The following is a 24,548-nucleotide window of genomic DNA, read 5'->3' on the forward strand; positions in this document are numbered from 1 at the left end:
TGACAAACTCACAGCTAATATTATATTCCTGGTGAAAAGCTGAAGGCATTTCCTCTAAGATCAGAAACAAGACAAGGATGTCCATTCTCACCACTTTTATTCAACACACTTTTAGAAAACAAACTTATAGTTACCAAAGGGAAAGGTGGAGGAGGGACAAATTAGGAGTTTGGGACTTAACATATACACAATACTACATATAAAATAGATGATCAACAAGGACCTATTGTATAATATAGGGGATTTTACTCAACATTTTGTAGTGACCTATTTGGGAAAAGAATCTGAAGAAGAATAGATATGCATATATGTATAAATGAATTTCTTTACTGTATACCTGAAATTAATACAATATTGTCAATCAACTATACTCCAAAATAAAGAAAAAAGAAAGTGTTATTCACTCAGTCATGTCTGACTCTTTGCAACACCATGGACTGTAGCCTGCCAGGCTTCTCTGTCCATGGGATTTCTCAGGCAAGAATACTGGACTGGGTTGCCATTCCATTCCCCAGGGGATCTTCCTGACCCAGGGATTGAACCCAGGTCTCCTACATTGCAGGTGGATTCTTTACTGTCTGAGCCACCAGGGAAGCCCAATATAGAATAAACATTAATTTTAAAAAGAAAATATTGTCAGTATCAAAAGTCTCTTGTAATTCTTTTTATTTCTACTCAGAATAATATTAAATAAAGAACTGCAGGACTTCTCTGATGGCCCAGTGGCTAAGATTCCACACTCCCAATGCAGGGGGTGGGCCTAGGTTCTATCTCTGATCATGGAACATAATCCCACATGCTACAACTAAAAAGTTTGCAAGTAGCAACTCTTCAACTACAGATCCCCCATGCCAAAATGAAGATCAAAGATCCCAAGAGCTGCAATAAAGACCTGGCACAGTCTTATAAATAAATATGTAAGAAAGTAAATATTAAAAAAAACCTGGTATCAGAATAAAATCCAACATCATCATTAAAATGATGATAAGACAAATCTAACTTCTAAGGTTACTGCCTCTTGTACGATATACTTATTTCACAGAGACAAGTGTTTCTTTTGGGTCATAGAACCATGAAGCTAAATCTAACATGAGATGATAATGGTGATGATGAAGACAATGACAGTAACAAATACAGTAGTAGAAGGGCTCACATTCATGAAATCATGTTTGAACAGAATGGGATGGATTTCCCACATTTTGTTCTACCAGGTCAAACACTCAAATGCTGTAAACCAAACTCAAATGTAGACCTGACAAAGTGCATGTTCTTTTAAACATGATTGCATTTAGTTATTCAGTAAACAGGTCTTGACTGCTGACCATGTTCTGGATACTGTGGAAAGCACTGGGGAAGGCAGCAGGAATACTATGGTCAGTAAAAGAGCTATGGTCCCCATGTACATACAGTTTTTTTGTTCATAAGTAAGACATCAACAAATTGGCATCCCAACAAGTGTAATATTTCAATTTCTGATAAGCACTGAAAAGGACTAGGATGCATGAGGGTAAAGGGATAACCCAAAGTACATGAGTTGGTCGGAAATGTTTCCCTGAGAAATTCAGTTTATATATATATATATATTCTTACTTAGATTTAGAATACATATAATCTTTTTCAGGTTCCTTTCCATTATAGTTTATTACAAAATATTGAATATAGTACTCTGTGTTATACAGTAGGATATTATTGTTTATCTGTTTCATATACATTAGTTTACATCTGCTAATCCCAAACTCCTAATTTATTTCTCCTCCTCTGCCTTTCCCCTTCAGTAACCATAGTTTGCTTTCTATGTCTATGAGTCTCTTTCTTTTTTGTAAATAAATTGTATCATTTTTTAGATTCCTCATACAAGTAATATCACATCGTATTTGTCCTTTTTCTGACTTACTTCACTTAGAATGATAATCTCTAGGTCCATCCATGTTGCTGCAAATTCCATTATTTCATTCTTTTTATAGCTGAGTAATATTCCATTGTGTGTGTGTGTGTGTGTGTGTGTGCTCAGTCATGTCTGACTCTCACGAACTGTAGCCCTCCAGGCTCCTCTGTCCATGGGATTTTCCTGGCAACTGTACTGGAGTGGCTTGTCATTTTCTTTACCAAGGGATCTTCCTGATTCAGGGATAGGACTCATGTTTCTGCATCTCCTGCATAGGCATATGGATTTTTTTTACCACTGAGCCACCAGGGAAGTTCATATATATATGAAAGTTCATATATATGTGGCATAGATATATATGCCACTTCTTTATGCATTCCTCTAAGGATGGCTATTTAGATTGCTTCCATGTAAGATGAATTTTTACTAAGGGAAAATTGAGTCAGGAAAGGAATGAAAGAATGGATTTCCAAGCGTATGGAAACTTTGTTTAAAACTCTTCATTGAGCAGCAGTATGGTACGTTTGGTCCTGAATGCAGGTCCATGTGGTAGAGATAGTTTGGGTTTAGAGATGGGCGGGCAGGAGCCATATTCTATAGATTCTTGCAGGCCACAGAAAAGACTGGATGTTACACCCACTGAAACAGGAAGCTTTCAACTTTTTAAAACTTTTGGACATAAAAATGACATGATTCCTTGAGATGTTGTGTATTTTTTTTTTAAATTCACTGCCTACTGAGTGGAGAATGAATTGAAAACAATAAAAAGTAATAAGTCATGACATCAGTCCCGGCAATAGTCCCACCTGCAGCTCACTATGTTAACCAGCCTGTTTTTGGAGAGAATTAAAATATCTAAATGCCTCACACTTGGTCCTGAGAAGCAACAATAAAAAGGGAAGTGCTGGAACTCTCTTCTTATCACCATAAATTATAGGCATTTCCAGATATTATGCTTTTATTTACCTAGTGTAAATGCTTTCCAGACAGGAAAATAATCCCTATCAATTCAAGGCTATGAAACAGCATTTGCTGGAACAGAATTTAGATTGAAACTGAAATTAACAAGCAGCTACTTGTATAAAAGGCTCAATTCTAGGAAATCAGTGGGTTTTCTGTTCTAGCAAAACAAGAATGTGATTTTTTAAATATTTTAACTTATACCAGATTGCATTAAAATTGTTCAAAGGGCAATGAAGCCACTGTCCCTGAGGTTGCCTTTGAAGATGGTTTCTAAATACCTCTTTCTTCCACTGTGCCCACCGGTTTTTCACTGGCTAGAAAAATTTCACAAGCAGCTGCTGCTTGTCTGGAAACATCACCAAAGACTCAGGAGCCCTCAAAATGTAATTCATTTTAAGCTGCATGCCTCTACACTCCTGTAAGACATTTTTCCACATGGTTTTCAGAGCAAGGGTGTCTGTGCACAATTTATAATGCCTCAAATTTTAAATTCAGCCCTCTACTTTCTAGCAGTGTAACATATGTTACTGGGATAACATATGATAAAAAAGATGAAACACACATTTTGTATTTGAACACTTCACCCCAAAATTCTTGATAGGAGGGGAAATGTGTATGTTTATAAAAATCTATTCACACGTCTGTTAGAGCAGAGGTGGTAAATAGAAGGATGTAAGTCTTAGCAGAAATGTTTGCTCTAAAACTCAAAGTAGTGAGTAGAGGAAAGCAGACAGAGTAAGAACGGAGTGTGGAGTCATCAAGAATGAGATGAGTTTTGGTGGAGTGTAAGGCTTGTATAACCATCAAAGTTGTGATGAGCAAAGAAGTCTTGGGAAAAGAGATGCCTCCTACAGTACATCTTTAATAGAATCTACTATACTCACATATGACTTTTATATAGCTTGCATTTGGGAGTGGAGTTTATAGGAGCTGATATTTCCAATTCCACCTCAGAGTGTTCATCACTGTGACTAAAAATTCATGCTACAAGAGATCAGACAATGACCTCAGTATGGTCTCAGCTTGCCGTGGAAAACCAACCAAATGTGATATCGTAGGAATAAAATAGAGTCACTCTTAGTTGATTTTCCCTTTAAGGGATGTATGTTAGGGTCTCTAGAGAAGGATCTGCCACTTTGGTGCCCCAGATGGTGATATCAGGGATACCAGCCAGCAGCAAGGCCCCAGCAACCCCAGAGGCACAAGTCTGGACAAGTAGACACCGAGGGACAACTCTGCCAGAGGCAGTGGAGGGTGGAAAGTGCTAACCCTCAAGTATAACCAGAGGCAGCTCAGATAAATAAAACTTTAGTAAGTGCTGTTTTCCATAGTGCCACCTATGGGAAAACAAAAGGTGGGCTCCTATTTCTAAAGAATCTAAATGTCCTAAATGTCCACTGACAGAGAAACTGGTAAAGGAGATGTGGTACATAAATAAAATGGAATATTACTCAGCCATAGGAAAGAATGAAATAATGCCATTTGTAGCAACATGATGAACCTAGAGATTATCACACTAAATGAAGTAAGCAAGCAAGTCGCTTCAGTCGTGTCCGACTCTGTGTGACCCCATAGACGGCAACCCATCAGGCTCCACCGTCCCTGGGATTCTCCAGGCAAGAACACTGGAGTGGGTTGCCATTTCCTTCTCCAGTGCATGAAAGTGAAAAGTGAAAGTGAAGTCGCTCAGTCTTGTCCGACTTAGCGACGACCCCATGGACTGCAGCCTACCAGGCTCCTCCGTCCATGGGATTTTCCAGGCAAGAGTAAGTGAAGTAAGTCCCACAAATAAAAATATTATGGTATTACTTATATGTAGAATTTGAAAAAAAGGATACAAATAAACTTATTTACAGAACAAAAACAGACACACAGACTTCAAAAACAAATTTATGGTTACCAAAGGGGACAAGTAGGGGGGATAAATTAGGAGTTTGCAATTAACATATACATCCTACTATATATACAGTAGATAATCAACAAGGATATATAGCACAAGGAATTCTACTCAATATTCTGTAATAACTTACATGGGAAAAGAATCTGAAAAAGCATGAATATCTGTGAAAATAAATAGTTTTCTTTAAAAAAAAAAAAAAAGTGGAACCAGAGACACACACACGGGCTTTACGTAAAGAAGAAAGATGTTCACCACTTCAAATGCATCAGCACAGAACCAATGACTCTTCACTACATGAAGAACAGTAATACTGTATCACACAAAGAAAATGACAGTGCTCCAGGAATTCAGAAAGGCAGTTCAATGAACTCGGGAATAAAATAAATGAACAGAAGGAATACTTTGCCAAAGAGACTGAAACACTAAAAAAGAGTCAAATAGAAATTCTGCCGCTGAAGGACTCAATAAACAGAAAAAAGAGTGCATTAGAAAGTATTAGAAATAGAGCAGACCACACGGCAGAGAGAATTAGTCAGTTTGAAGATAGAAATCTAGAAATAATAGACGCAAAGTGGAAAGAGAATGAAAAAATGGGGAAATTCTGTAAGAAGTATCTGACTCCTTTAGGAAAGGCATTAGGGTAATGGGTTTTCCAGAAGGAAAAGAGCAGAAGAAGGGAACAATTTATTTAAAGAAATGATAGCTGAGAATTTCTTAAGCCTGAGCAAGGAACTTGACATTTAAATTCATGAAGCAAACTGGTTGCTTTGAATATTTGCCTGACTGATGAAAGATGCAGTTGCAAAAATCCATTTGTTGACCATTTAATGACAGATTGTTTTTAAAATTCTTTAAAACTGTTTAGCAGGGTTTATCTATTTAGGAAGATTTTTTTTTCACTGAAATTATATAGCAGTTTATTCTGTCAAACTCAGGTTTTCTCAGAAAGAAAATTCTATCAAAATTCCTAAATATTTAGCAAGAGAGGACCTGAATTGCATTAGGATGGCTGCTTCCTTACTTTGGGGTTATAATCACTGTTATTGTAGACTTACTGTGGCTTCTCACAGCCTTGAAGGCAGTTTGGAGAAGGAAAAAATGCAAATGATTTCAAAGTTCTCTTCCATGGACAATACGCAGTTTCTGGGAAATCAGTCCAAATACATTCAAACCAAGAAACTACGTCAGGAATCATTTAGTCACTGAGTTTGGCTTTTGGTTTCAGTTTCCTTCAGCGACATTTCAAAAACCCCTTTCACGGTGAGTTTCCGTTTCATATTCTAATCCTTTGTCCTCTGGCAGAATGGGGTGAAGAGAAAAGAAATCCCTAGGATTGGTAAGGAAAAAAGATACCAGAAACCAACACAAATAAGCTAAGAGAAGGAGCAAGAACTCAAGTTTTCAATGAAGCAGCTTTCTTAACAGCTCCAAAAGATTTCTGCTACTGAATTTACAGTTAAGGTAATACCTGGGGAAGGGTGGGAAAATGTTTGCAAGGGTCAGGATGCTTTTTTGTGGAACAGTAGGAGAAAGAGAGGGTGGGACGAATTGAGAAAGTAGCATAACATATATACAATATCATGTGTAAAATAGATAGCTAGTGGGAAATTGCCGTATAACATGGGGAGCCCGGCCTGGTGCTCTGTGACAACCTAGAGGAGTGGGATGAAGGGAGGGGAGGGAGGCTCCACTGGGAGGGGCTATATATAAATATATATAAAATTATGACTGATTAGCATTATTGTATAGCAGAAACCAACACAACATTGTAAAGCAATTTTCCTCCATTTAATAATAGTCTGTTCATGGTACGATGCAGCTGAGCTCGATGTGGACTGTCAGAGCCCCGTTAAAGGTAAATTGTGGTGATGTTAGCCAGGCAGCAGAATTCATTGTCAGTTCCTTTTGTTTACGGTTGAATTAGACAGGAGCATGTTCGGGGACAGAGAGTGTGAAATGTCTTCATCCTGTTTTTCTTTCTTTGCCACCTTATGACTCATGGGGATTGTAACTGCCACTTAAATTACCTTTGTCTTTGATAAAACCTGATTAAGATCCTTCAAATTGCAGCCTGAAGTTTTCAAGAACTATGTATATTTCTTATTTTTATTTTATTTATTTTCTTGAGAAACAACATTGAATGAGATGTAATGTAAAGGCTTGCTTATATTAAGAACAAAAGAGAAAAAAGGAAAAATGTTGAATCCCAGAATGTACAATGAAGCAAGGCTTCATGAAAATGGCTATACATTTTACTCCTAGTGTTGTACTTTGTTTGAAGATGGATTTCTTTGTTCAGAAAGAATCCTAAATTAATTAGCTTTGATTTCTTGACACCTTCTCATTCCTTAAGGCCTTTTGTGCTTTGTATTGTTTCTGCTACTCTATTGATTTTACTATTAAGAATCACTTAATATAACAGTAGCCCTCCTTGAGCACTTAGAACCGTCTGGCAATTTTGTTCACTCCTTGGAACTCTCTCCTCCTTTGAATGTATTATTGTTGTAGCCACGCATTCCGGAAAACAAACTCACTCAGAAGGGCAATGCAGATAGTGGAGTGCAGTTTATTACACCGGCAGGCCCAAGGCAGAGTCTCCTTTTAGCCAAGGACCCTGACCAGTTTTTGTGAAAACCTTGTATACCCTAAGTGCACAAACCCGCCTCCCCAATTCCCTGAAACTAGTCTGAACAAAGGAAAAAGAAAGATACAATCAAAGTTAACCCATGATTCATATGCCTTAAGCCTAGGTAGTTAACAATGGACAATTATCAATAGGCCTGTGGTCAGACCCTAATAAGCATAATAGAATGTATGATTCTATTAGGTTACACAGATAATTAGGGTATTCTTTAAGGCAGCGGAGAGTCTAGGTACAAGCCCTGGGGCTCTTCTTTCTGGGGGCCAGGTTTTCCAGTTGGTTTGTTGTTTCCATAGATACTGGGCATATAGCTCAAAGTCCACAGTCTGGCCCAAGATGGAGTCTTGCTTTCAAGATAGAGCCTGTTCTGTCTGTTTCCTCCTTCATTATCATGGCACATACTTTGCACATCTCCTTCTTGTTTGATTTCCATTTTTCTCCTTTATAAGAGCTTTTCCTCTACAAATTCAAACCAAAAACAACACAGAGCAAAGTAAAGGCAAACAACAATAACAAAAGCACACATCATAAACTGAGTTATGATAGCAGAGCGACAGTTACACATGAGGCTCAAACACAATGAATCTGCAAAGATGTTTTGGAGGCTGGGTTATTCGATTAACATTAAAGATGCTACCCAGATAACATTTTAGCATATAAAATACTTCCACTAGTATAAATACACGGCCCTGATGTTATTTATTAAGTGGCCTGAAAATTCAGACAAATTCATTTCCTTTCTCATTTCCTTTCTCATTAGTGACATTATCCCATAGCAAGAGATCTGATAAGCTCTCAAAATCTACAAATAAATTTTGATTGTTTATCTTCTGTTTTTCTAGATAATTGTTGTAAGTCAGGTCTCCATATCTTTCTAATTTAAAAATGATTGTGATTCCTGCTATAAACAAATCAGACAATAGGACTCAACAAACATAAGATGCCAATATTGCTTTGGAAATGGGTTAAAGTAAAAAGAGATCTGGCCTTTGGTAATGTAAAATTGTGTGGAATCCTCTCTTTTTGGATCTGGCTTGGACTGGGCATTTCTGGCTCCCATGTCCTGGGGCTATGTCATTTGCAATGGATCTCTTATCTGCTCCCAAGCAGTTTCTATTTATTTGTCACCTGGATAATCTCTCTTCACACTTTTCAAAAAAGGAAATTTTACATTAGCTAACAAGGGAATCCAGACGTTTTTATTGTAGGATATCCCTTTAAAAAAAGGCAAGCAGATGGTGAGATTTTAGCTTCTGTTGTAAATAATCACTTCTAAAATGGAAGATAATCATTCTTTATAATATGGCAAGGCAGAAAAGCAAGCATTTGTTTACATTTCAGATAGCTTTAAAACTGTTTTATTGGGGATTCTTTAGGTTACAAGAATTAACATTAAGAAATTAGAAAATAGTTGTTACAGTGAAGGCAGTTTGGGGAACCAGTTGGGGTGTCAGGGATACCAATTGATGATTTTCAATGGGCCATTCTGCAGAGCTATTAAGTCCAGACATACTAAACAAAAAAGAAAACACTGCTACAAGAGTTCTCAATTGCTAAAATTGAATCATATATATATATATATACACATTCAAATATAACTTTTCAAATTATAGAAAGTGCCCTGAGTGAATAGGAAAAAAGGCTTTATTTTAGCAAGCAGCATCAAAATTATGAATAATAGAATTCAAGGAATCTCACACATATTTAGGTTTTTATACATTTTATTCCATAATCTGAATCTTATAATGATTAAGTGTTAAAATATTTTCCCTCACTTTCTCATTCATAAAATGGTCACTCATTGAAGTTTTGATTGAATAATACATATTAATAGTTATATAAAAATTCTTTAAAAGTGAAGCTTTAAAAAGTAAACAATTACTATTTGCTAGACAATGGTACTTAAGGACCTGGCAGGATTTACTTTAATGCACTTTGGCTGGACATAGTCCTAAATTAGAGAAAAGTAGGTTAATATTGGGTCAAGGAAAAAAGTGTAATAGAACAAATAGTGGTCATAAAGATTCAATCTGGGGACCCAGGGAGATACAAACTAAGAAACATAAGCAAGACAAAAGCCAATGGAGAAAAATGAGACTCAAACTAGCAGTAGTTTAGACTCAGAAAATGCTTTTCTATACATTCACCAAATACTTAAGAACCAGTCGGGCAGCATCTAGTAGAACTCTGAAGGGCCTCATTTCAGTTCAGTAGCTCAATCACGTACAACTCTTTGCAACCCCATGGACTACAAAACAGCAGGCTTCCCTGTCCATTACCAACTCCAGGAGCTTGCTCAAACTCACACCCATTAAGTTGGTGATGATGTCCAACCATCTCATCCTCTGTCATCCCCTTCACATCCTGCCTTCAATCATTCCCAGCATCAGGGTCTTTTCCAGTGAGTCAGTCTTCTCATCAGGTGTCCAAAGTATTGGAGTTACAGCTTTAGCATCAGTCCTTCCAATGAATATTCAGGACTCATTTCCTTTAGCATTGACTGGTTTGATCTCCTTGCAGTCCAAGGGACTCTCAAGAGTCTTCTCCAACACCCCAGTTCAAAAGCATTAATTCTTCAGTGCTCAGCTTTCTTCATAGTTCAATTCTCACATCCATACATAACTACTGGAAAAACCATAGCTTTGACTAGACAAATATTTTTCAGCAAAATAATGTCTCTGCTTTTTAATATGCTGTCTAGGTTTGTCATAGCTTTTCTTTCTTCCAGGAGCAAGCATCTTTTAATTTCATAGCTGCAGTCACCATCTGCAGTGATTTTGAAGCCCCCCAAATAAAGCCTCTCATTGTTTCCCCATCTATTTGCCAGAAAGTGATGGGACCAGATGCCATGATCTTAGTTTTCCGTATGTTGAGTTGTAAGCCAACTTTTTCACTGTCCTCTTTCACTTCCATCAAGAAGCTCTTTAGTTCTTTGTTTTCTGCCATAAGGGTGGTGTCATCTGCATATCTGGGGTTATTGATATGTCTTCCAGCAATCTTGATTCCAGCTTGTGCTTCAGCCAGCCAGGCATTTCACATGATGTACTCTGCATAGATGTTAAATAAGCAGGGTAACAATATATAACCTTGACGTACTCCTTTCCCCATTTGAAACTAGTCTGTTATTCCATGTCCAGTTTTAACTGCTGCTTCTTGACCTGCATACAGGTTTCTCAGGAGGCAAGTCAGGTGGTCTGGTATTCCCATCTCTTTAAGAATTTTCCACAGTTTGTTGTGATCCACGCAGTCAAAGGATTTGGCATAGTCAATAAAGCAGAAGTAGAAGAAGGCTGAGTGCTGAAGAATTGATGCTTTTGAACTGTGGTGTTGGAGAAGACTCTTGAGAGTCCCTTGGACTGCAAGGAGATCCAACCAGTCCATTCTGAAGGACATCAGCCCTGGGATTTCTTTGAAGGCAATGATGCTGAAGCTGAAACTCCAATACTTTGGCCACCTCATGCAAAGAGCTGACTCATTGGAAAAGACTCTGATGCTGGGAGGGATTGGGGGCAGGAGGAGAAGGGGATGACAGAGGATGAGATGGCTGCATGACATCACTGACTTGATGGACGTGAGTCTGAGTGAACTCCGGGAGTTGGTGATGGACAAGGGAGGCCTGGCGTGCTGCGATTCATGGGGTCGCAAAGAGTTGGACATGACTGAGCGACTGAACTGAACTGAACTGAGATGTTTTTCTGGACCTCTTTCTTTTTCGGTGATCCAGAGGATGTTGGCCATTTGATCTCTGGTTCCTCTTTCTTTTCTAAAAAGAGCTTGAACATCTAGGAGTTCATGGCTTACGTACTGTTGAAGCCTGGCTTGGAGAATTTTGAGCATTATTTTGCTAGCATGTGAGATGAGTGCAAATGTGTGGTAGTTTGACGTTCTTTGGCATTGCCTTTTTTGGGATTGGAATGAAAACTGCCCTTTTCCAGTTCTGTGGCCACTGCTGAGTTTTCCAAATTTACTGGCATATTGAGTGCAGCACCTTAACATCATCATCTTTTAGGATTTGAAATAGCTCAGCTAGAATTCCATCACCTCCACTAGCTTTGTTCATGTTGATGCTTCCTGAGGCCCACTTAACTTCGTATTCCAGGATGTCTGTCTCTAGGTGAGTGATCACACCATCGTGATTATTTGGGTCATGAAGATCTTTTTTGTATTGTTCTTCTGTGTATTCTTGCCATCTCTTCTTAATATCTTCTGCTTCTGTTAGGTCCATATCATTTCGGTCCTTTATTGTGCCCATCTTTGCATGAAACTTTCCCTTGGTATCTCTAATTTTCTTGAAGAAATCTCTAGTCTTTCCCATTCTATTGTTTTCCTCTATTTCTTTGCACTGATCACTGAGGAAGGCTTTCTTATCTCTCTGTGCTATTCTTTGGAACTCTGCATTCAAATGGGTATACCTTTCCTTTTCTCCTTTGCCTTTCACTTCTCTTCTTTTTTCAGCTATCTGTAAGCTCTCCTCAGACAACCATTTTGCCCTTTTGTATTTCTTTTTCTTGGGGATGGTCTTGATCACTGCCTCCTGTACAATGTCATGAAACTCCATCCATAGTTCTTCCAGCACTCTATCAGATCTAATCCCTTGAATCTATTTGTCACTTCCACCCTATAATCGGAAGGGATTTGATTTAGGTCATACCTGAATTGTCTAGTGGTTTCCCAACTTTCTTCAATTTAAGTCTGAATTTTGCAGTAAGGAATTCATGATCTGAGCCACAGTCAGCTCCTAGTCTTCTTCTTTTTTTTTTTTTTTTCTGACTGTATAGAGTTTCTCCATCTTTGGCTTCAAAGAATATAATGAATCTGATTTCAGTATTGACCATCTGGTGATGTCCATGTGTAGAGTCTTCTCTTGTGTTATTGGGTCTAGGACTTCTCTTATTTGAAGGGCTTGGACTTATTTACTATGACCCTTTTATCTATCTTTTTATTTATTATTATTCACTTATTCAGAAACTTAGACCATCTGGGGAGAAGTATGTCTACAGGTTGAGGAAGTAAAATGACTTTTCTCTGCTTTAAGAATAGAAACTTCAGTCTATCCCATGTCTTTCCTTGAACATCAGGTGACACCATGGACATAGCCCCATTGATTCACATGCCAGAACCCTTGTGCCTCATTGAGAACACTAATGGGCCACTGCTGGTTAATCCAGAAGCTCTGAAGATCCTGTCTGCCATCAGGCAGCCTGTTGCGGTGGTGGCTATCACGGGCCTCTACCGCACAGGCAAATCCTACCTGATGAACAAGCTGGCTGGGAAGAACAAGGGTGAGTGACACCAGCAGAGCCCAGCCAAGTCCCTTCTGTCCACCCACACTCCCTGCGTGCAGCACAGTGATGTGAGGAGAGGAAGTTAGAGACTTGGGAGGAATATTGAAAGCTAATGCTTGGCTCAAATTTAGCTAATGATCTTCTGGGAGATGAAAGGTAGAGTTCTGCTTCTGACATATCACCTCATTTTTTCCCTCAGTATCTAATTAAAAAAATTACAGTACTTTCCAATTATAAGAAGACATCAATGAAATAACTTCTACATGTGTATTTATAAGTGACTAAATTTTGATAGTATAATATTCTTGCAAAAAAAGAAATGTCAAATTTCCAGCCCTATGGTACTTGGCATTCTTATTATCGCATTCCTCTATTGTAATTCAGATCACAATACAGAGTTATATTTTCTGCCATATCCTCGCCTTGCTTTCCTTAAATGGTAGCTCACTGATTAAGACAGTCTCCAGTTTCCAGATCCACTCCTCTATTACAGCGTCTCAATTCCCCCTGTAGGATTCTCAGTTGGATCTACAGTGCAGTCTCACACGAAGGGCATCTGGATGTGGTGTGTGCCTCACCCCAAGAAACCAAACCACACCCTGGTTCTTCTTGACACTGAGGGACTCGGAGATGTAGAGAAGGTAAGGAACAAGAATTTCTTTTTAATCAACCTCCTCATTCCTGAACACTCTTTACATGGGGAGACTTTTTTTTTTTTACTTCTACTTGACCAGGGTATACGTTTTTTCCCCTTTTTGTTTTTAATAGTCAAATTTTAGAAACCTGAAGTGAGAAAAATAGGTGTGAAAGCCAGAATCACAATTGGGAGACTGTGCTAATGTGGAGCTAGGCAGTTAACCGAACTGAAGAGAGAGATGGTGCAAAAAAAAGTCACCGTCATGAGTGACCCTGCAGAGGCCAGAGCTTAGCAGTGGGCTTCAGAGCAGCAGAACTTGAGTCCAAATCAGGATCCTAGTACTTGCAGCTCTTAAAACTTTGACAGGCAAGAATAAGTCTCCTCAAATCTCCTATTTCCCCTTTGGTCTCATCCATTTTATCATTTGCACAGGAGATGCATGTTATTTTCCCACTTCTATCTGGCAAGAAAAAAAGCCTTGAGTTTTAGTACTTTCCAGTTTTCTAAGTGCTCCCATCACAGCTGACTCCAAGCTACCAAAGTGAAGTCACTAAACTCAAGGCTCAGAAAAGGTGTACACAACCGGCTGTTGTAAGCTGGTATGAGCTGGCTTGAGCACAAAACGGGATCTTTCCCTTGTACTTCTCTTGTTTTTCATGTCTTCATTTTGCTTTTGATTTACCACAATTCAAAATGATCCACCCATTTTTGCTTTAGTTTACTTACCTGTAACATAGAGACAGTGGTTAGCACCTTATTCTCACAGCATTGTTTTTGAGTATCAGATAAGATCAGTAATATGAACTTCCCTGTGTATAATAGTTACTCAATAAAATAGATGCATGTATTATGCATACAGACCAACTTTGTTTTACACAGTTGAAAATCTTGATTTTAACTACTCTGGTGACCTTCAGTAACTTTGACTATCGATTTTGCAAATACCTAACCAGTTACAAGAGGGACTGATAAGTTAACAAAATATGGTTTTATATAAAATTATCAATGCTAATGACAGAACTAAATTTCCCATGTTTCTCACAACCATTTTAGTTTGTCCGGTTTAACATTTGTAGATCAAGGGTCTATTTTTAGCAACTGCTCATATGGGAGTGCCATGAGCCATGACTGAAATTTATTCTGACTTCTAGGGTGACAAGACAAATGACACCCATATATCTGTACTGGCACTACTATTGTGTAGTACTTTTGTATACAACACCATGAACAAAATTGACCAGGGAGCTATCGACCTCTTGCAGTATCCTTTTGTGGCCCAGGATGGTACCAAAGCCAGAAAGAATTCCTCCATTCACCAGCTCATGAGTCCTTGTGTATCAAACACAAAGGTGAAAACACTGTGAACATTAAAAGAACAAGACAAAGTCCTTATGTTTACTGAATGAAATGGGGACTTGGTTACAACCCAAAGAGAATATAAAAGCATATAAAGGCATGGAATTAAATATGGCTCAGATGCAGTCCTATTTCCAAAAGTTTTCCTTAATTGCATCTCAGCTATGTGACAGAACTGTCACATCTGCTCAGAATAGATACCTCACCTAATCTTAACAGGGTAGATGATGCAGCTGACTTTGTGAGAATCTGTCCAGACTTAGTGTGGACTCTGAGAGATTTCTACCTTGGCCTGGAAGCAAATGGGCAACTCATCACAGCAGATGAATATCTGGAGAATTCACTGAGGCCAAAGCAAGGTAAGGGACTCCAATTTTGGAAAGAGGGAGAAAAATAGCACAAGAAGTTATCTCTTGTATGTTGCTGGTTAAACTTATAGTTTCTTATATTTACTCAGCTGACTAAATGACCACATAGTATTAATAATACTATGTATTAATAGTATTATATACATAGTATTAATAATACTATTAATAACAGTTAATAACTAAGTAATTATTATAATTGATCAATAATAATTATTAATAATTATTTTAATCACTGTAATTAAATTAATTATTTTAATTAATTATTAATAATACTATTAATAATACACAATACTAATAATACTATTAATTGTATTGTTAATAATTAATACTATTAATTTAAACAAACTAATAAAGTCCATATTAAATTATATTATTCCCTGTTCTTGGAGCAAATTACTTTTCCATTTTCCTTTCCCTGGTTGATCACCTTTTAAGCTTTTGCTTTGGTTTGTGAAAATGTAGTGAAGTAAATAACATCAGGGAGTGAAAATGAAAGTCATTCAGTTGTGTTCGACTTTTTGTGACCTCTTGGACTGTACAGTCAGTGGGATTCTCCAGCCCAGAATACTGGAGTGGGTAGCCTTTCGCTTCTTCAGGGGATCTTTGTAACCTGGGATTGAACCCAGGTCTCCCACATTGCAGGCAGATTCTTTACCAGCTAAGCCACAAGGGAAGCCCAGCATCAGGTAGAGGGCATATTTATTTGTGGGAAATAGATTAAAATGAATGTTAATTTGATACTAAATAAATCCTATTTTTCCCTCCAAAGGCACCAACCAACATCTTCAAAATTTTAATCTGCCCCGTCTGTGTATACAGAAATTCTTTCCAGTAAAGAAATGCTTCATTTTTGACTTGCCCACTCACCAGAAGAAGCTTGCCCAGCTTGAGACACTACATAATGATGATCTGGATCCTAAGTTTGTACAACAAGTGGCAGAATTCTGTTCCTACATATTTAGCAATTCCAAGACTAAAACTCTTTCAGGAGGCATCAAGGCCAGTGGATCTCGTGAGTACCTTTTCAAGGGTTTTCCTTCAGTTCAAAATAGAGACTGAGAGCACTGTTCCTTCCACTGTCAATGCTAAAAATGCATAGTTAGATACTACCAAGAAAATCATAGGTATCATATTTATTAAATATTTCCAAAAATATTTCTAGATGTTTTTAGTAATGCTTGCAAAATAAGATAAAATAGGAAGAATAATCTGAAGAAAATGTCAAGTTAAAAAAGTTCTGCCTATAAACGATCCACTGTTGAACTAGACTAACCCACATGGGTTGGCAGCACTTATTCCACCAATACAGTGAGTACTTGTTAAGTGCCACAGCCTTAGATAGGCAGAAAATGGGAAGACATACATTGTAGAAATGGAACATACTTAACATAAACATTAAACAAACAGATGCCCAGATTGTCTAAAACCCTTCAAGAAATCTAAGCAGACTTCTCAATCCAATTGTTCCTGAATACTCTATGTCTTGGAACTTTGTAAATTACTGTGTGTTAGTCACTCAGTCGTGTCCAACTCTTTGCGACCCCAAGGACTATAGCCCACCAGGCTCCCCTGTCCATGGAATTTACCAGGCAAGGATACTGGACTGGGTTGCCATTTCCTTCTCCAGGGCATCTTCCCAACCCAGGGATCGAACCCGGGTCTCCTGCATTGTAGGCAGATGCTTTACAGTCTGAGCTAGGGAAGTCCGTATTGTAAATTATTGCTACAATCTAAAGGGAAGATGAGTGGAAACACAAGGAGGCAAAGGATGAGGATAAACAGGAAAGTTCCAAAAAAGAGTAAGGTGACCTGGTCTAATTTGCCTACTTTGTGCTTTTTCAGGTGAGGGTAACACTCACCAGCTTTACATTTTCAAGTGGATGACAAAAGGGAATTTTGAAGGGAATAGAAATCTGAGGAAGAGAGAAAGAAAGGGAAGAGTAAACAGGCAAAAGGTCTACAGTACTCTAAATAAATGAATACACACAACTTTGTATAACCATCTCCTCATTGCTCAATTAGAAAGTGATGAAATGTAGGTCATCACACAAATCTTCAATTTTCTCCTTTGAACACTTTCTTTTCTCAGAGAATGAAAGATCTGTCTTCTTGATCACATAATTTCCCAAAGGAACTTACTTGGGCCATTTGAACACTGTGCAGAAGGCTGAATATGCTAAATTAATATTTTCAGAATTAGTTCAGAGCATGTCCTTTTTCTCTGCAAATAATTCAAGCATCTCTTCCCCCTGTGAAGATCTAGAGAACCTAGTGCAGACCTATGTCAATGCCATCAACAGTGGGGATATGCCCTGCATGGAAAGTGAAGTCCTGACCTTGGCCCAGATTAAGAACTCAGCTGCAGTGCAAAAGGCCATTGCCCATTATGACCAGCAGATGGGCCAGAAGCTGCAGCTGCCCACAGAAACCCTTCAGGAACTGCTGGACCTGCACAAGGCCAGTGAGAAAGAGGCCATTGAAGTCTTCATGAAGAACTCTTTCAAGGATGAGGACCAAGGGTACCAGAAAAAATTAGAGGTAATTAATTTTTTTGCTATAGCTCATGGGACTTAGAGGCAATAAATGGAGAAGGCAATGGCACCCCACTCCAGTACTGTTGCCTGGAAAATCCCATGGATGGAGGAGCCTGGAAGGCTGCAGTCCATGGGGTCGCTGAGGGTCGGACACGACTGAGCGACTTCACTTTCACTTTTCACTTTCATGCATTGGAGAAGGAAATGGCAACCCACTCCAGTGTTCTTGCCTGGAGAATCCCAGGGACGGGGGAGCCTGGTGGGCTGCCGTCTATGGGGTCACACAGAGTCGGACACGACTGAAGCGACTTAGCAGCAGCAGCCGCAGCAGCAGGGGCAATAAAAGGCAAAATGTTGCTATGCAATACAAAACGTGGACTTAAGAAAAACAATTCTTACTAGACTGAGAGATAATGACTATCACTTGTGTGACCAAGATTTCACTATTATTCTGAAGACAAGTAACAACAAAAAGCATATAACTACCCTGGACCCAACTGTTGTTGTCATTATTTAGTCTTAAGTCATATCCTACTTTTTGCAACCCCATGGACTGTAGCCCTCCTGGCTCCTCTGTCCATGGGTTTTCCCAGACAACAGTACTGGAGTGGGTTGCCATTTCCTTCTCCAGGGAATCTCTTCCCAACGTAGGGATCGAACCCACATCTCCTGCATTGCAGAGATTCTTTATTACTGAGCCACCAGGGAAGCCCCTAGACCCTGTAGATTCTGAAAGTTTCACACACAGATAACTCATCTTATTATGTTACACCCATGGACGAGTTTTTCAAAGCAATCTTATCCCTTAAAAAATTGTATTCATAAAGTATTAACTTTCCTTTTTTATTAATCAAGCATACAGAATTGCCAAACGCTCTACTAAAAGATTATCTCCTCAGGTTTAATAGCATATGCTCATTATTCAGGCCAATTATCCATTCTACCTCCTCACTGGAAATCCCAGACCCAATATAATATTGAAACAATAGTAACACAGTAGGTTGCATTTAAAATTAGGGCTTGTGGCTAGAGATCTGTAGTCTGAAGATTCTATCTAAAGTAGAAGAGGCAAAAGAAAGGGATGTCCAGAGACTTCAGATACAAAAGTAAAGTCACTTTTCTACAGTGTATTATCCACGGAACTTTTTTACAATAGGTTTGGTAGAAAGAATATAGTATTGCTTGTAGTCTTTGAATTCCCAGAAAAAATACAGAGATTCTCTTTGTGAATCATTTCTAAAAATACTGAAGTGTTGGTAATACCTTTTCCATGGGCCTTTGTCCCCTTAAAGATGCAGCTAGCAGCCAAACAGAATGACTTTCATAAACGAAACTTGGAGGCATCACAGAATCATTGCTCAGCTTTACTTCAGGATATTTTTCATCCTCTAGAAGAAAATGTGAAGCAAGGGGTTTATTCAAAACCTGGGGGCCATTGTCTCTTCATTCAGCAGAGAGACGAGCTGAAGGCAAAGTACAATCAGGAGCCCAGGAAAGGAATACAGGTATCCTTGGTTTTATGTATTAATTATGGGGGGCTTGTTGGGGGGGTACTTATTTGAAAACTCAATGACGACAGGAAGAATAATAATTGTGGAATTGAACTAGACTTTTGTGATGAAAGTGAAAGAAGAGAGTGAAAAAGTTGGCTTAAAGCTCAACATTCAGAAAACTAAGATCATGGCATCTGGTCCCATCACTTCATGGGAAATAGATGGGGAAACAGGGGAAACAGTGTCAGATTTTATTTTGGGGGGCTACAAAATCACTGCAGATGGTGACTGCAGCCATGAAATTAAAAGATGCTTACTCCTTGGAAGGAAAGTTATGACCAACCTAGATAGCATATTCAAAAGCAGAGATATTACTTTGCCAACAAAAGCCCGTCTAGTCAAGGCTATGGTTTTTCCAGTGGTCATGTATGGATTTAAGAGTTGGACTGTGAAGAAAGCTGATTGCCGAAGAATTGATGCTTTTGAACTGTGGTGTTGGAGAAGACTCTTGAGAGTCCCTTGGACTGCAAGGAGATCCAACCAGTCCATCCTAAAGGAAATCAGTCCTGGGTGTTCATTGGAAGGACTGATGCTGAAGCTGAAACTCCAATACTTTGGCCACCTGATGAGAAGAGCTGACTCACTGGAAAAGACTCTGATGCTGGGAGGGATTGGGGGCAGGAGGAAAAGGGGACGACAGAGGATGAGATGGCTGGATGGCATCACTGACTTGATAGATGTGAGTTTGAGTGAACTCGGGAGTTGGTGATGGACATTGAGGCCTGGCGTGCTACAATTCATGGGGTCACAAAGAGTCGGACACGACTGAGCCACTGAACTGAACTGAATCATTTTTTACTTCTGATTATATTTTTTCGGGTTCTTAGGCTGAGGAAGCTCTTCAGAAATATTTAGAGTCCAAGGAGTCTATGAGTGTTACCATTTTGCAGACAGACCTGGCTCTCACAGCAATGGAAAAGGAGATCGAAGGTGAGGAAAAAATGGGGAAAAAAAATGCAACACAGAAATTCTACACATTTTAAGTTAATTTGACCTGGTTAAACCTGGGATCATTAAACTAGAGCTAGAATGGTAAAGATGTACCATTCTTAGCTCCTCAGTCTATACCTGAATAGGGCATATACCCTCAGCTATCATATGATTACATGCAGGGAGAAAAAATGACCAAGGAAATTTTACCTATGAAGTAGCGGCAATAACAAATAAGGGAGTGGGGGCAGAAGGAAGGGTACTTTAATCCTAGACAGGTTTGTCATTTTCTTCCTCTCCGAGGTAGGTATAACAGAAGAGTTTATAAAGGCTGAAGCACAAAGGCTGATGGAAAGTCTAATGCAGCATCAGCAAATGATGGAGTCCAGGAAGATATTCCATCAGGAACAAGTGAGACTAATGGAGACAAACAGAGTATACCAGGAGGCACTGCAACAGAGGGCCATGGAACGTCAGCTCCAGGTACTCATCAATTATTTCATCTCTGGATTTTAATCACACTCCCCTCTCTGTATCAATGAGAACACGAAGCACCAACAACGTGGAAGAGGCAGCATAAGACTGTAGCCTAGGGCAAAGACTCTGGAATCAAATAGTGTGGGTGAGAAACCCAGCTCCACCTTACTAAATATATTGTTTGGAGATAGTTATATTAATATTACTTACTTTATAGGGCTATTTTGAAGCTTAAATGAGTCAATATTTGAGTTTAGAATGGTGCTTGGCACAGCATAAGCACTATAATTTGTTAAGCAAAATCCAAGGACATTTCTAACCCACAGTAATTAGTCTTTTTGTTATTTTGTTCATTTTTCTAGCTAGTCTTTTCCTTTGGTCATAGATTACCTTGTTAAATTAATCTCATATTACTATGTCCAAACCCCTGTCTTTACCTTAATTGTTACTGGTTCTGAAGGCCTTTAACTTGCAGAGTTTGTTTCATCCAGTCCTCTGCTATTATTATCACTCAGTTGGCAGTAGTTCCTATCTACCAAGCACTGTACAAAGCACCATACATACATTCTTTAACCTAGTCTATTCAGTGAATCAGGGCCATTATGCCCCCATCTTTCTGATCAGAAAAATTAAGTTCCAAAGAGATAATTAATGCCACTATCACACAGCCTAGCAAATTATCAAAACAGCCTTCCCAGTGAGTGGGATCTGCAATGCTTTCATACCTACAAACCTAGTCGTACATTCTTCTGTGAGCACCCTTAGGAGACAAAGGGCATCCTCCCCATCATGGCTGATCTACCTGTAGGTTCTTGTTTTCCAAGAACTGTTTCAAGACAATTTTGAGATTACAGACCCGCACCGAAGGGCAGTATTTTCAATCTAGGGGTTTGGATCTCATTCTTTCCTTCTATTTTAACCCCATGACTGTGGAGATATGGAACAAATTCCCTTATCTAAGGCTCAGAGTCATCACCTGATTGAGGATATCACCTAGACCACCCAGTTGAACTTTTGTATTGAGTTATAGTTATGATATTCATAATGGATAAAATGTGCATTTTACTAATTTCAACCTCTCCTTGTAATACTAGATCTGATGTTCCTTTGTGTGTACATGAGAACTGAAGTCAAGATGTGATTCAGATTGCTTCAGGACAAAGGGAGAAGGGGCCTTAGGATATAATTCTTGGGATACCAATATTTCAGGGATTGAGAGATGATGTTTCTGCAGCTATAGAAACAGACCGGGAAGAAGAATTACACAAGTAGGAAACCAAGAGTAAGAGGTAAAATGGATATGAATGGAAAGGAGGAATTAGGGACTATCTTTTACTACTGATTGTTTAAAATAAGTAAGGGAAAGTCAGTGACTGGGACTTTCCATAAACAATGATCTGGACACCACTTTTTGCTCAGCTCTTTCATTTTATGTATCACTCTTTAGGAAGAGGTTAAAAAGCTCAAGGAGAAATTGCAAGCTGAGAACAGAAAACTTCATGACGAACTCCAGAATCTTCCAAGGAATGACTCACCAGATGATACATGCCTCTTACTCTAAAGAGCTAAACACTAGAATTTCATTTACTTGTTCATTTTCACTGAAGACACAAAGGAACAAGAAGCTATAAAACTTGATACAATCATCATTTAAATAAACTTCATGATATTTATATTGAACTTTTGTATTGAATTATTAAGTTATGATACTCAATGGGTAAAACTTGCATTTTACTAATTTCTTAGTAAATGCACCAATAGTTTAAGTATTGATTGCTTCCTTAAAAAGATTATGACTTTTATTATAAGGGACAATTTATCATCACCTCTTGGCAGTGGTATTGGGCAGGTTCTATCAGGGAAACTTTCTCTTGAACCTCTAATTTTCCCTGTTTTTCTCAGTGGGGATTGGAAGTGACCTGGAGTGGGGAGTGTTTCTATAATAACCCAAGTCACATGGGTCTTGACTGAACTCAGGTGGACGTCACTTTTGCCAAATGGTTTCATGCTGGAGGCCATCAGGGAGAAGCATCGATGATAAAAAACAACAAAAGCTAACCTAGCTTCTTAGTGCAGACAGTATACAATGAATGGTTCCCAACTGGATGGAGGACACTCAGTTTATGGGCAATTATATGATTCCTGGTCATGGTTGGTAGACGATCTGCTTAGATTATTCTAAGCTATAAGCAAATAACATCATAATGAAACACAAGTACTCTAGAAGATGGAAAGAACTACCAGCATGGAAATTATGTCAAAAGCTGAAAAGCTAAAGAAGTCTAACCTTCCTTCTATCCTCACCAAGGGGATAACTTAAATAGGATATTTTATATTATGAACCAATTACTATTGGATTTTGTTTATAATCCTTTAAGTCTGTAAATAAACAGTATAAGGAATGCAACATAATGTGACAAACAATATGATAGGGCTTATTTAATTTTAAGCCCCAAATGTTGGCATTTAATTTTGAGGCTTGCTTACAGTACTAAAATTAAATGAGTGTAATTGCTTGCAATCATATATGAAAACATACAGATTTTTTAAATTAAAAACTATAGGTTATAAAAATATATGCATATGTATATATATTTTAACTGTAAATAACCATAAAATTTTTAAAAAATAATTCTACCACTTTGGCTTTTTTTCTCCCAGTAGTTACATCTTCAGGGATTTCAGTATTTCTGTAAAATGACTGAAAATTATTTTAATAGCAAAAAATTAAATATTTTCTTATACATTTTATTGGAGAAGGCAATGGCACCCCACTCCAGTACTCTTGCCTGGAAAATCCCATGGATGGAGGAGCCTGGTGGGCTACAGTCCATGGGGTTGCAAAGAGTCGGACACGACGAGTGACTTCACTTTCCTTTTTCCCTTTCATGTGCTGGAGAAGGAAATGGCAACCCACTCCAGTGTTCTTGCCTGGAGAATCCCAGGGACGGGGGAGCCTGGTGGGCTACCGTCTATGGGGTCGCACAGAGTCAGACATGACTGATGAGACTTAGCAGCAGCAGCAGCATACATTTTATTTCCTTTTTGTTTCTTTATCTCCAGTAAAATCAGCTCAGTACAGTCATCAGTCATGTCCAACTCTTTGTGATCCCATGGTCTGCAGCATGCCAGGCTTTACTGTCCATCACCAACTCCTGGAGCTTATTCAAACTCATGTCCATTGACTTAGTGATGCCATCCAACCATCTCATTCTCATTCCCCGTCATCCCCTTCTCCTCCAACCTTCAATCTTTCTCAGCATCAGGGTCTTTTCCAATGAGTTGGTTTTCCACATCAGGTGGCCAAAATACTGGAGTTTCACTTTGGCATCATTCCTTCCAATGAATATTCAGGACTCATTTCTTTTAGGATTGACAGGTTGGATCTTCTTGCAGTCCAAGGAACTCTCAAGAGTCTTCTCCAAAACCACAGACCAACAGTATCAATTCTTTGGTGCTCAGTTTTCTTTAGAGTCCAACTCTCACATCCATACATGACCACTGGAAAGACCATAGCTTTGACTAAATGGACCTTTGCTGGTAAAGCAATGTCTCTGTTTTTTAATATGCTATCTAGGTTGGTCATATTTTTTTTTTTCCAAAGAGCAAGCATCTTTTAATTTCATGGCTGCAATCACCATCTGCAATGATTTTGGAGCACCGCCCCCCCCTCCCCCACCCCGCCAAATAAAATCTTTCACTATTTCCATTGTTTCCCCATCTATTTGCATGAAGTGATAGGACCAGATGCCATGATCTTAGTTTTCTGAATGTTGAGTTTTAAGTCAGCTTTTTCACTCTCTTCTTTCACCTTCATCAAGAAGCTCGTTAGTTCTTTGCTTTCTGCCATAAGGGTGGTGTTATCTGCATATCTGAGGTATTGATATTTCTCCTGGTGATCTTGATTCCAGCTTGTGCTTCATCCAGTGCAGTGTTTCTCATGATGTACTCTGCACATAAGCACATAATAAGCAGAGTGACAATATACAGCCTTGACGTACTCCTTTCCCAATTTGGAA

At 38.7% G+C, this 24,548-nt stretch overlaps 1 protein-coding gene across 6 annotated transcripts; it reads left to right on the top strand.

Moving 5' to 3' along the window:
- Positions 1–5,990: 5,990 nt before the first annotated feature.
- On the top strand, positions 5,991–22,209 carry LOC133244308 (guanylate-binding protein 5-like). Of its 6 annotated transcripts, none has more exons than XM_061411308.1 (12): positions 5,991–6,209; positions 6,547–6,603; positions 12,468–12,671; positions 13,188–13,315; positions 14,463–14,572; positions 14,830–15,026; positions 15,805–16,047; positions 17,293–17,573; positions 18,862–19,074; positions 19,950–20,052; positions 20,360–20,535; positions 21,977–22,209. In XM_061411308.1, the coding sequence occupies exons 3-12, from the start codon at positions 12,476–12,478 to the stop codon at positions 22,088–22,090; spliced, it is 1,761 nt and encodes a 586-aa protein (XP_061267292.1). In that variant the 5' UTR covers positions 5,991–6,209; positions 6,547–6,603; positions 12,468–12,475; the 3' UTR covers positions 22,091–22,209. The 6 variants fall into 6 exon arrangements, 5 of the variants coding, with proteins under 5 accessions (XP_061267292.1, XP_061267293.1, XP_061267294.1 ...); XM_061411309.1 differs by lacking the exon at positions 6,547–6,603 and adding an exon at positions 11,399–11,503; XR_009735359.1 differs by lacking the exon at positions 6,547–6,603 and having other exon boundaries at positions 20,360–21,818; positions 21,977–22,067.
- Positions 22,210–24,548: the final 2,339 nt, after the last annotated feature.

Source organism: Bos javanicus, chromosome 3, assembly GCF_032452875.1.
Source record: "Bos javanicus breed banteng chromosome 3, ARS-OSU_banteng_1.0, whole genome shotgun sequence".
Lineage (NCBI taxonomy): Eukaryota > Metazoa > Chordata > Mammalia > Artiodactyla > Bovidae > Bos > Bos javanicus.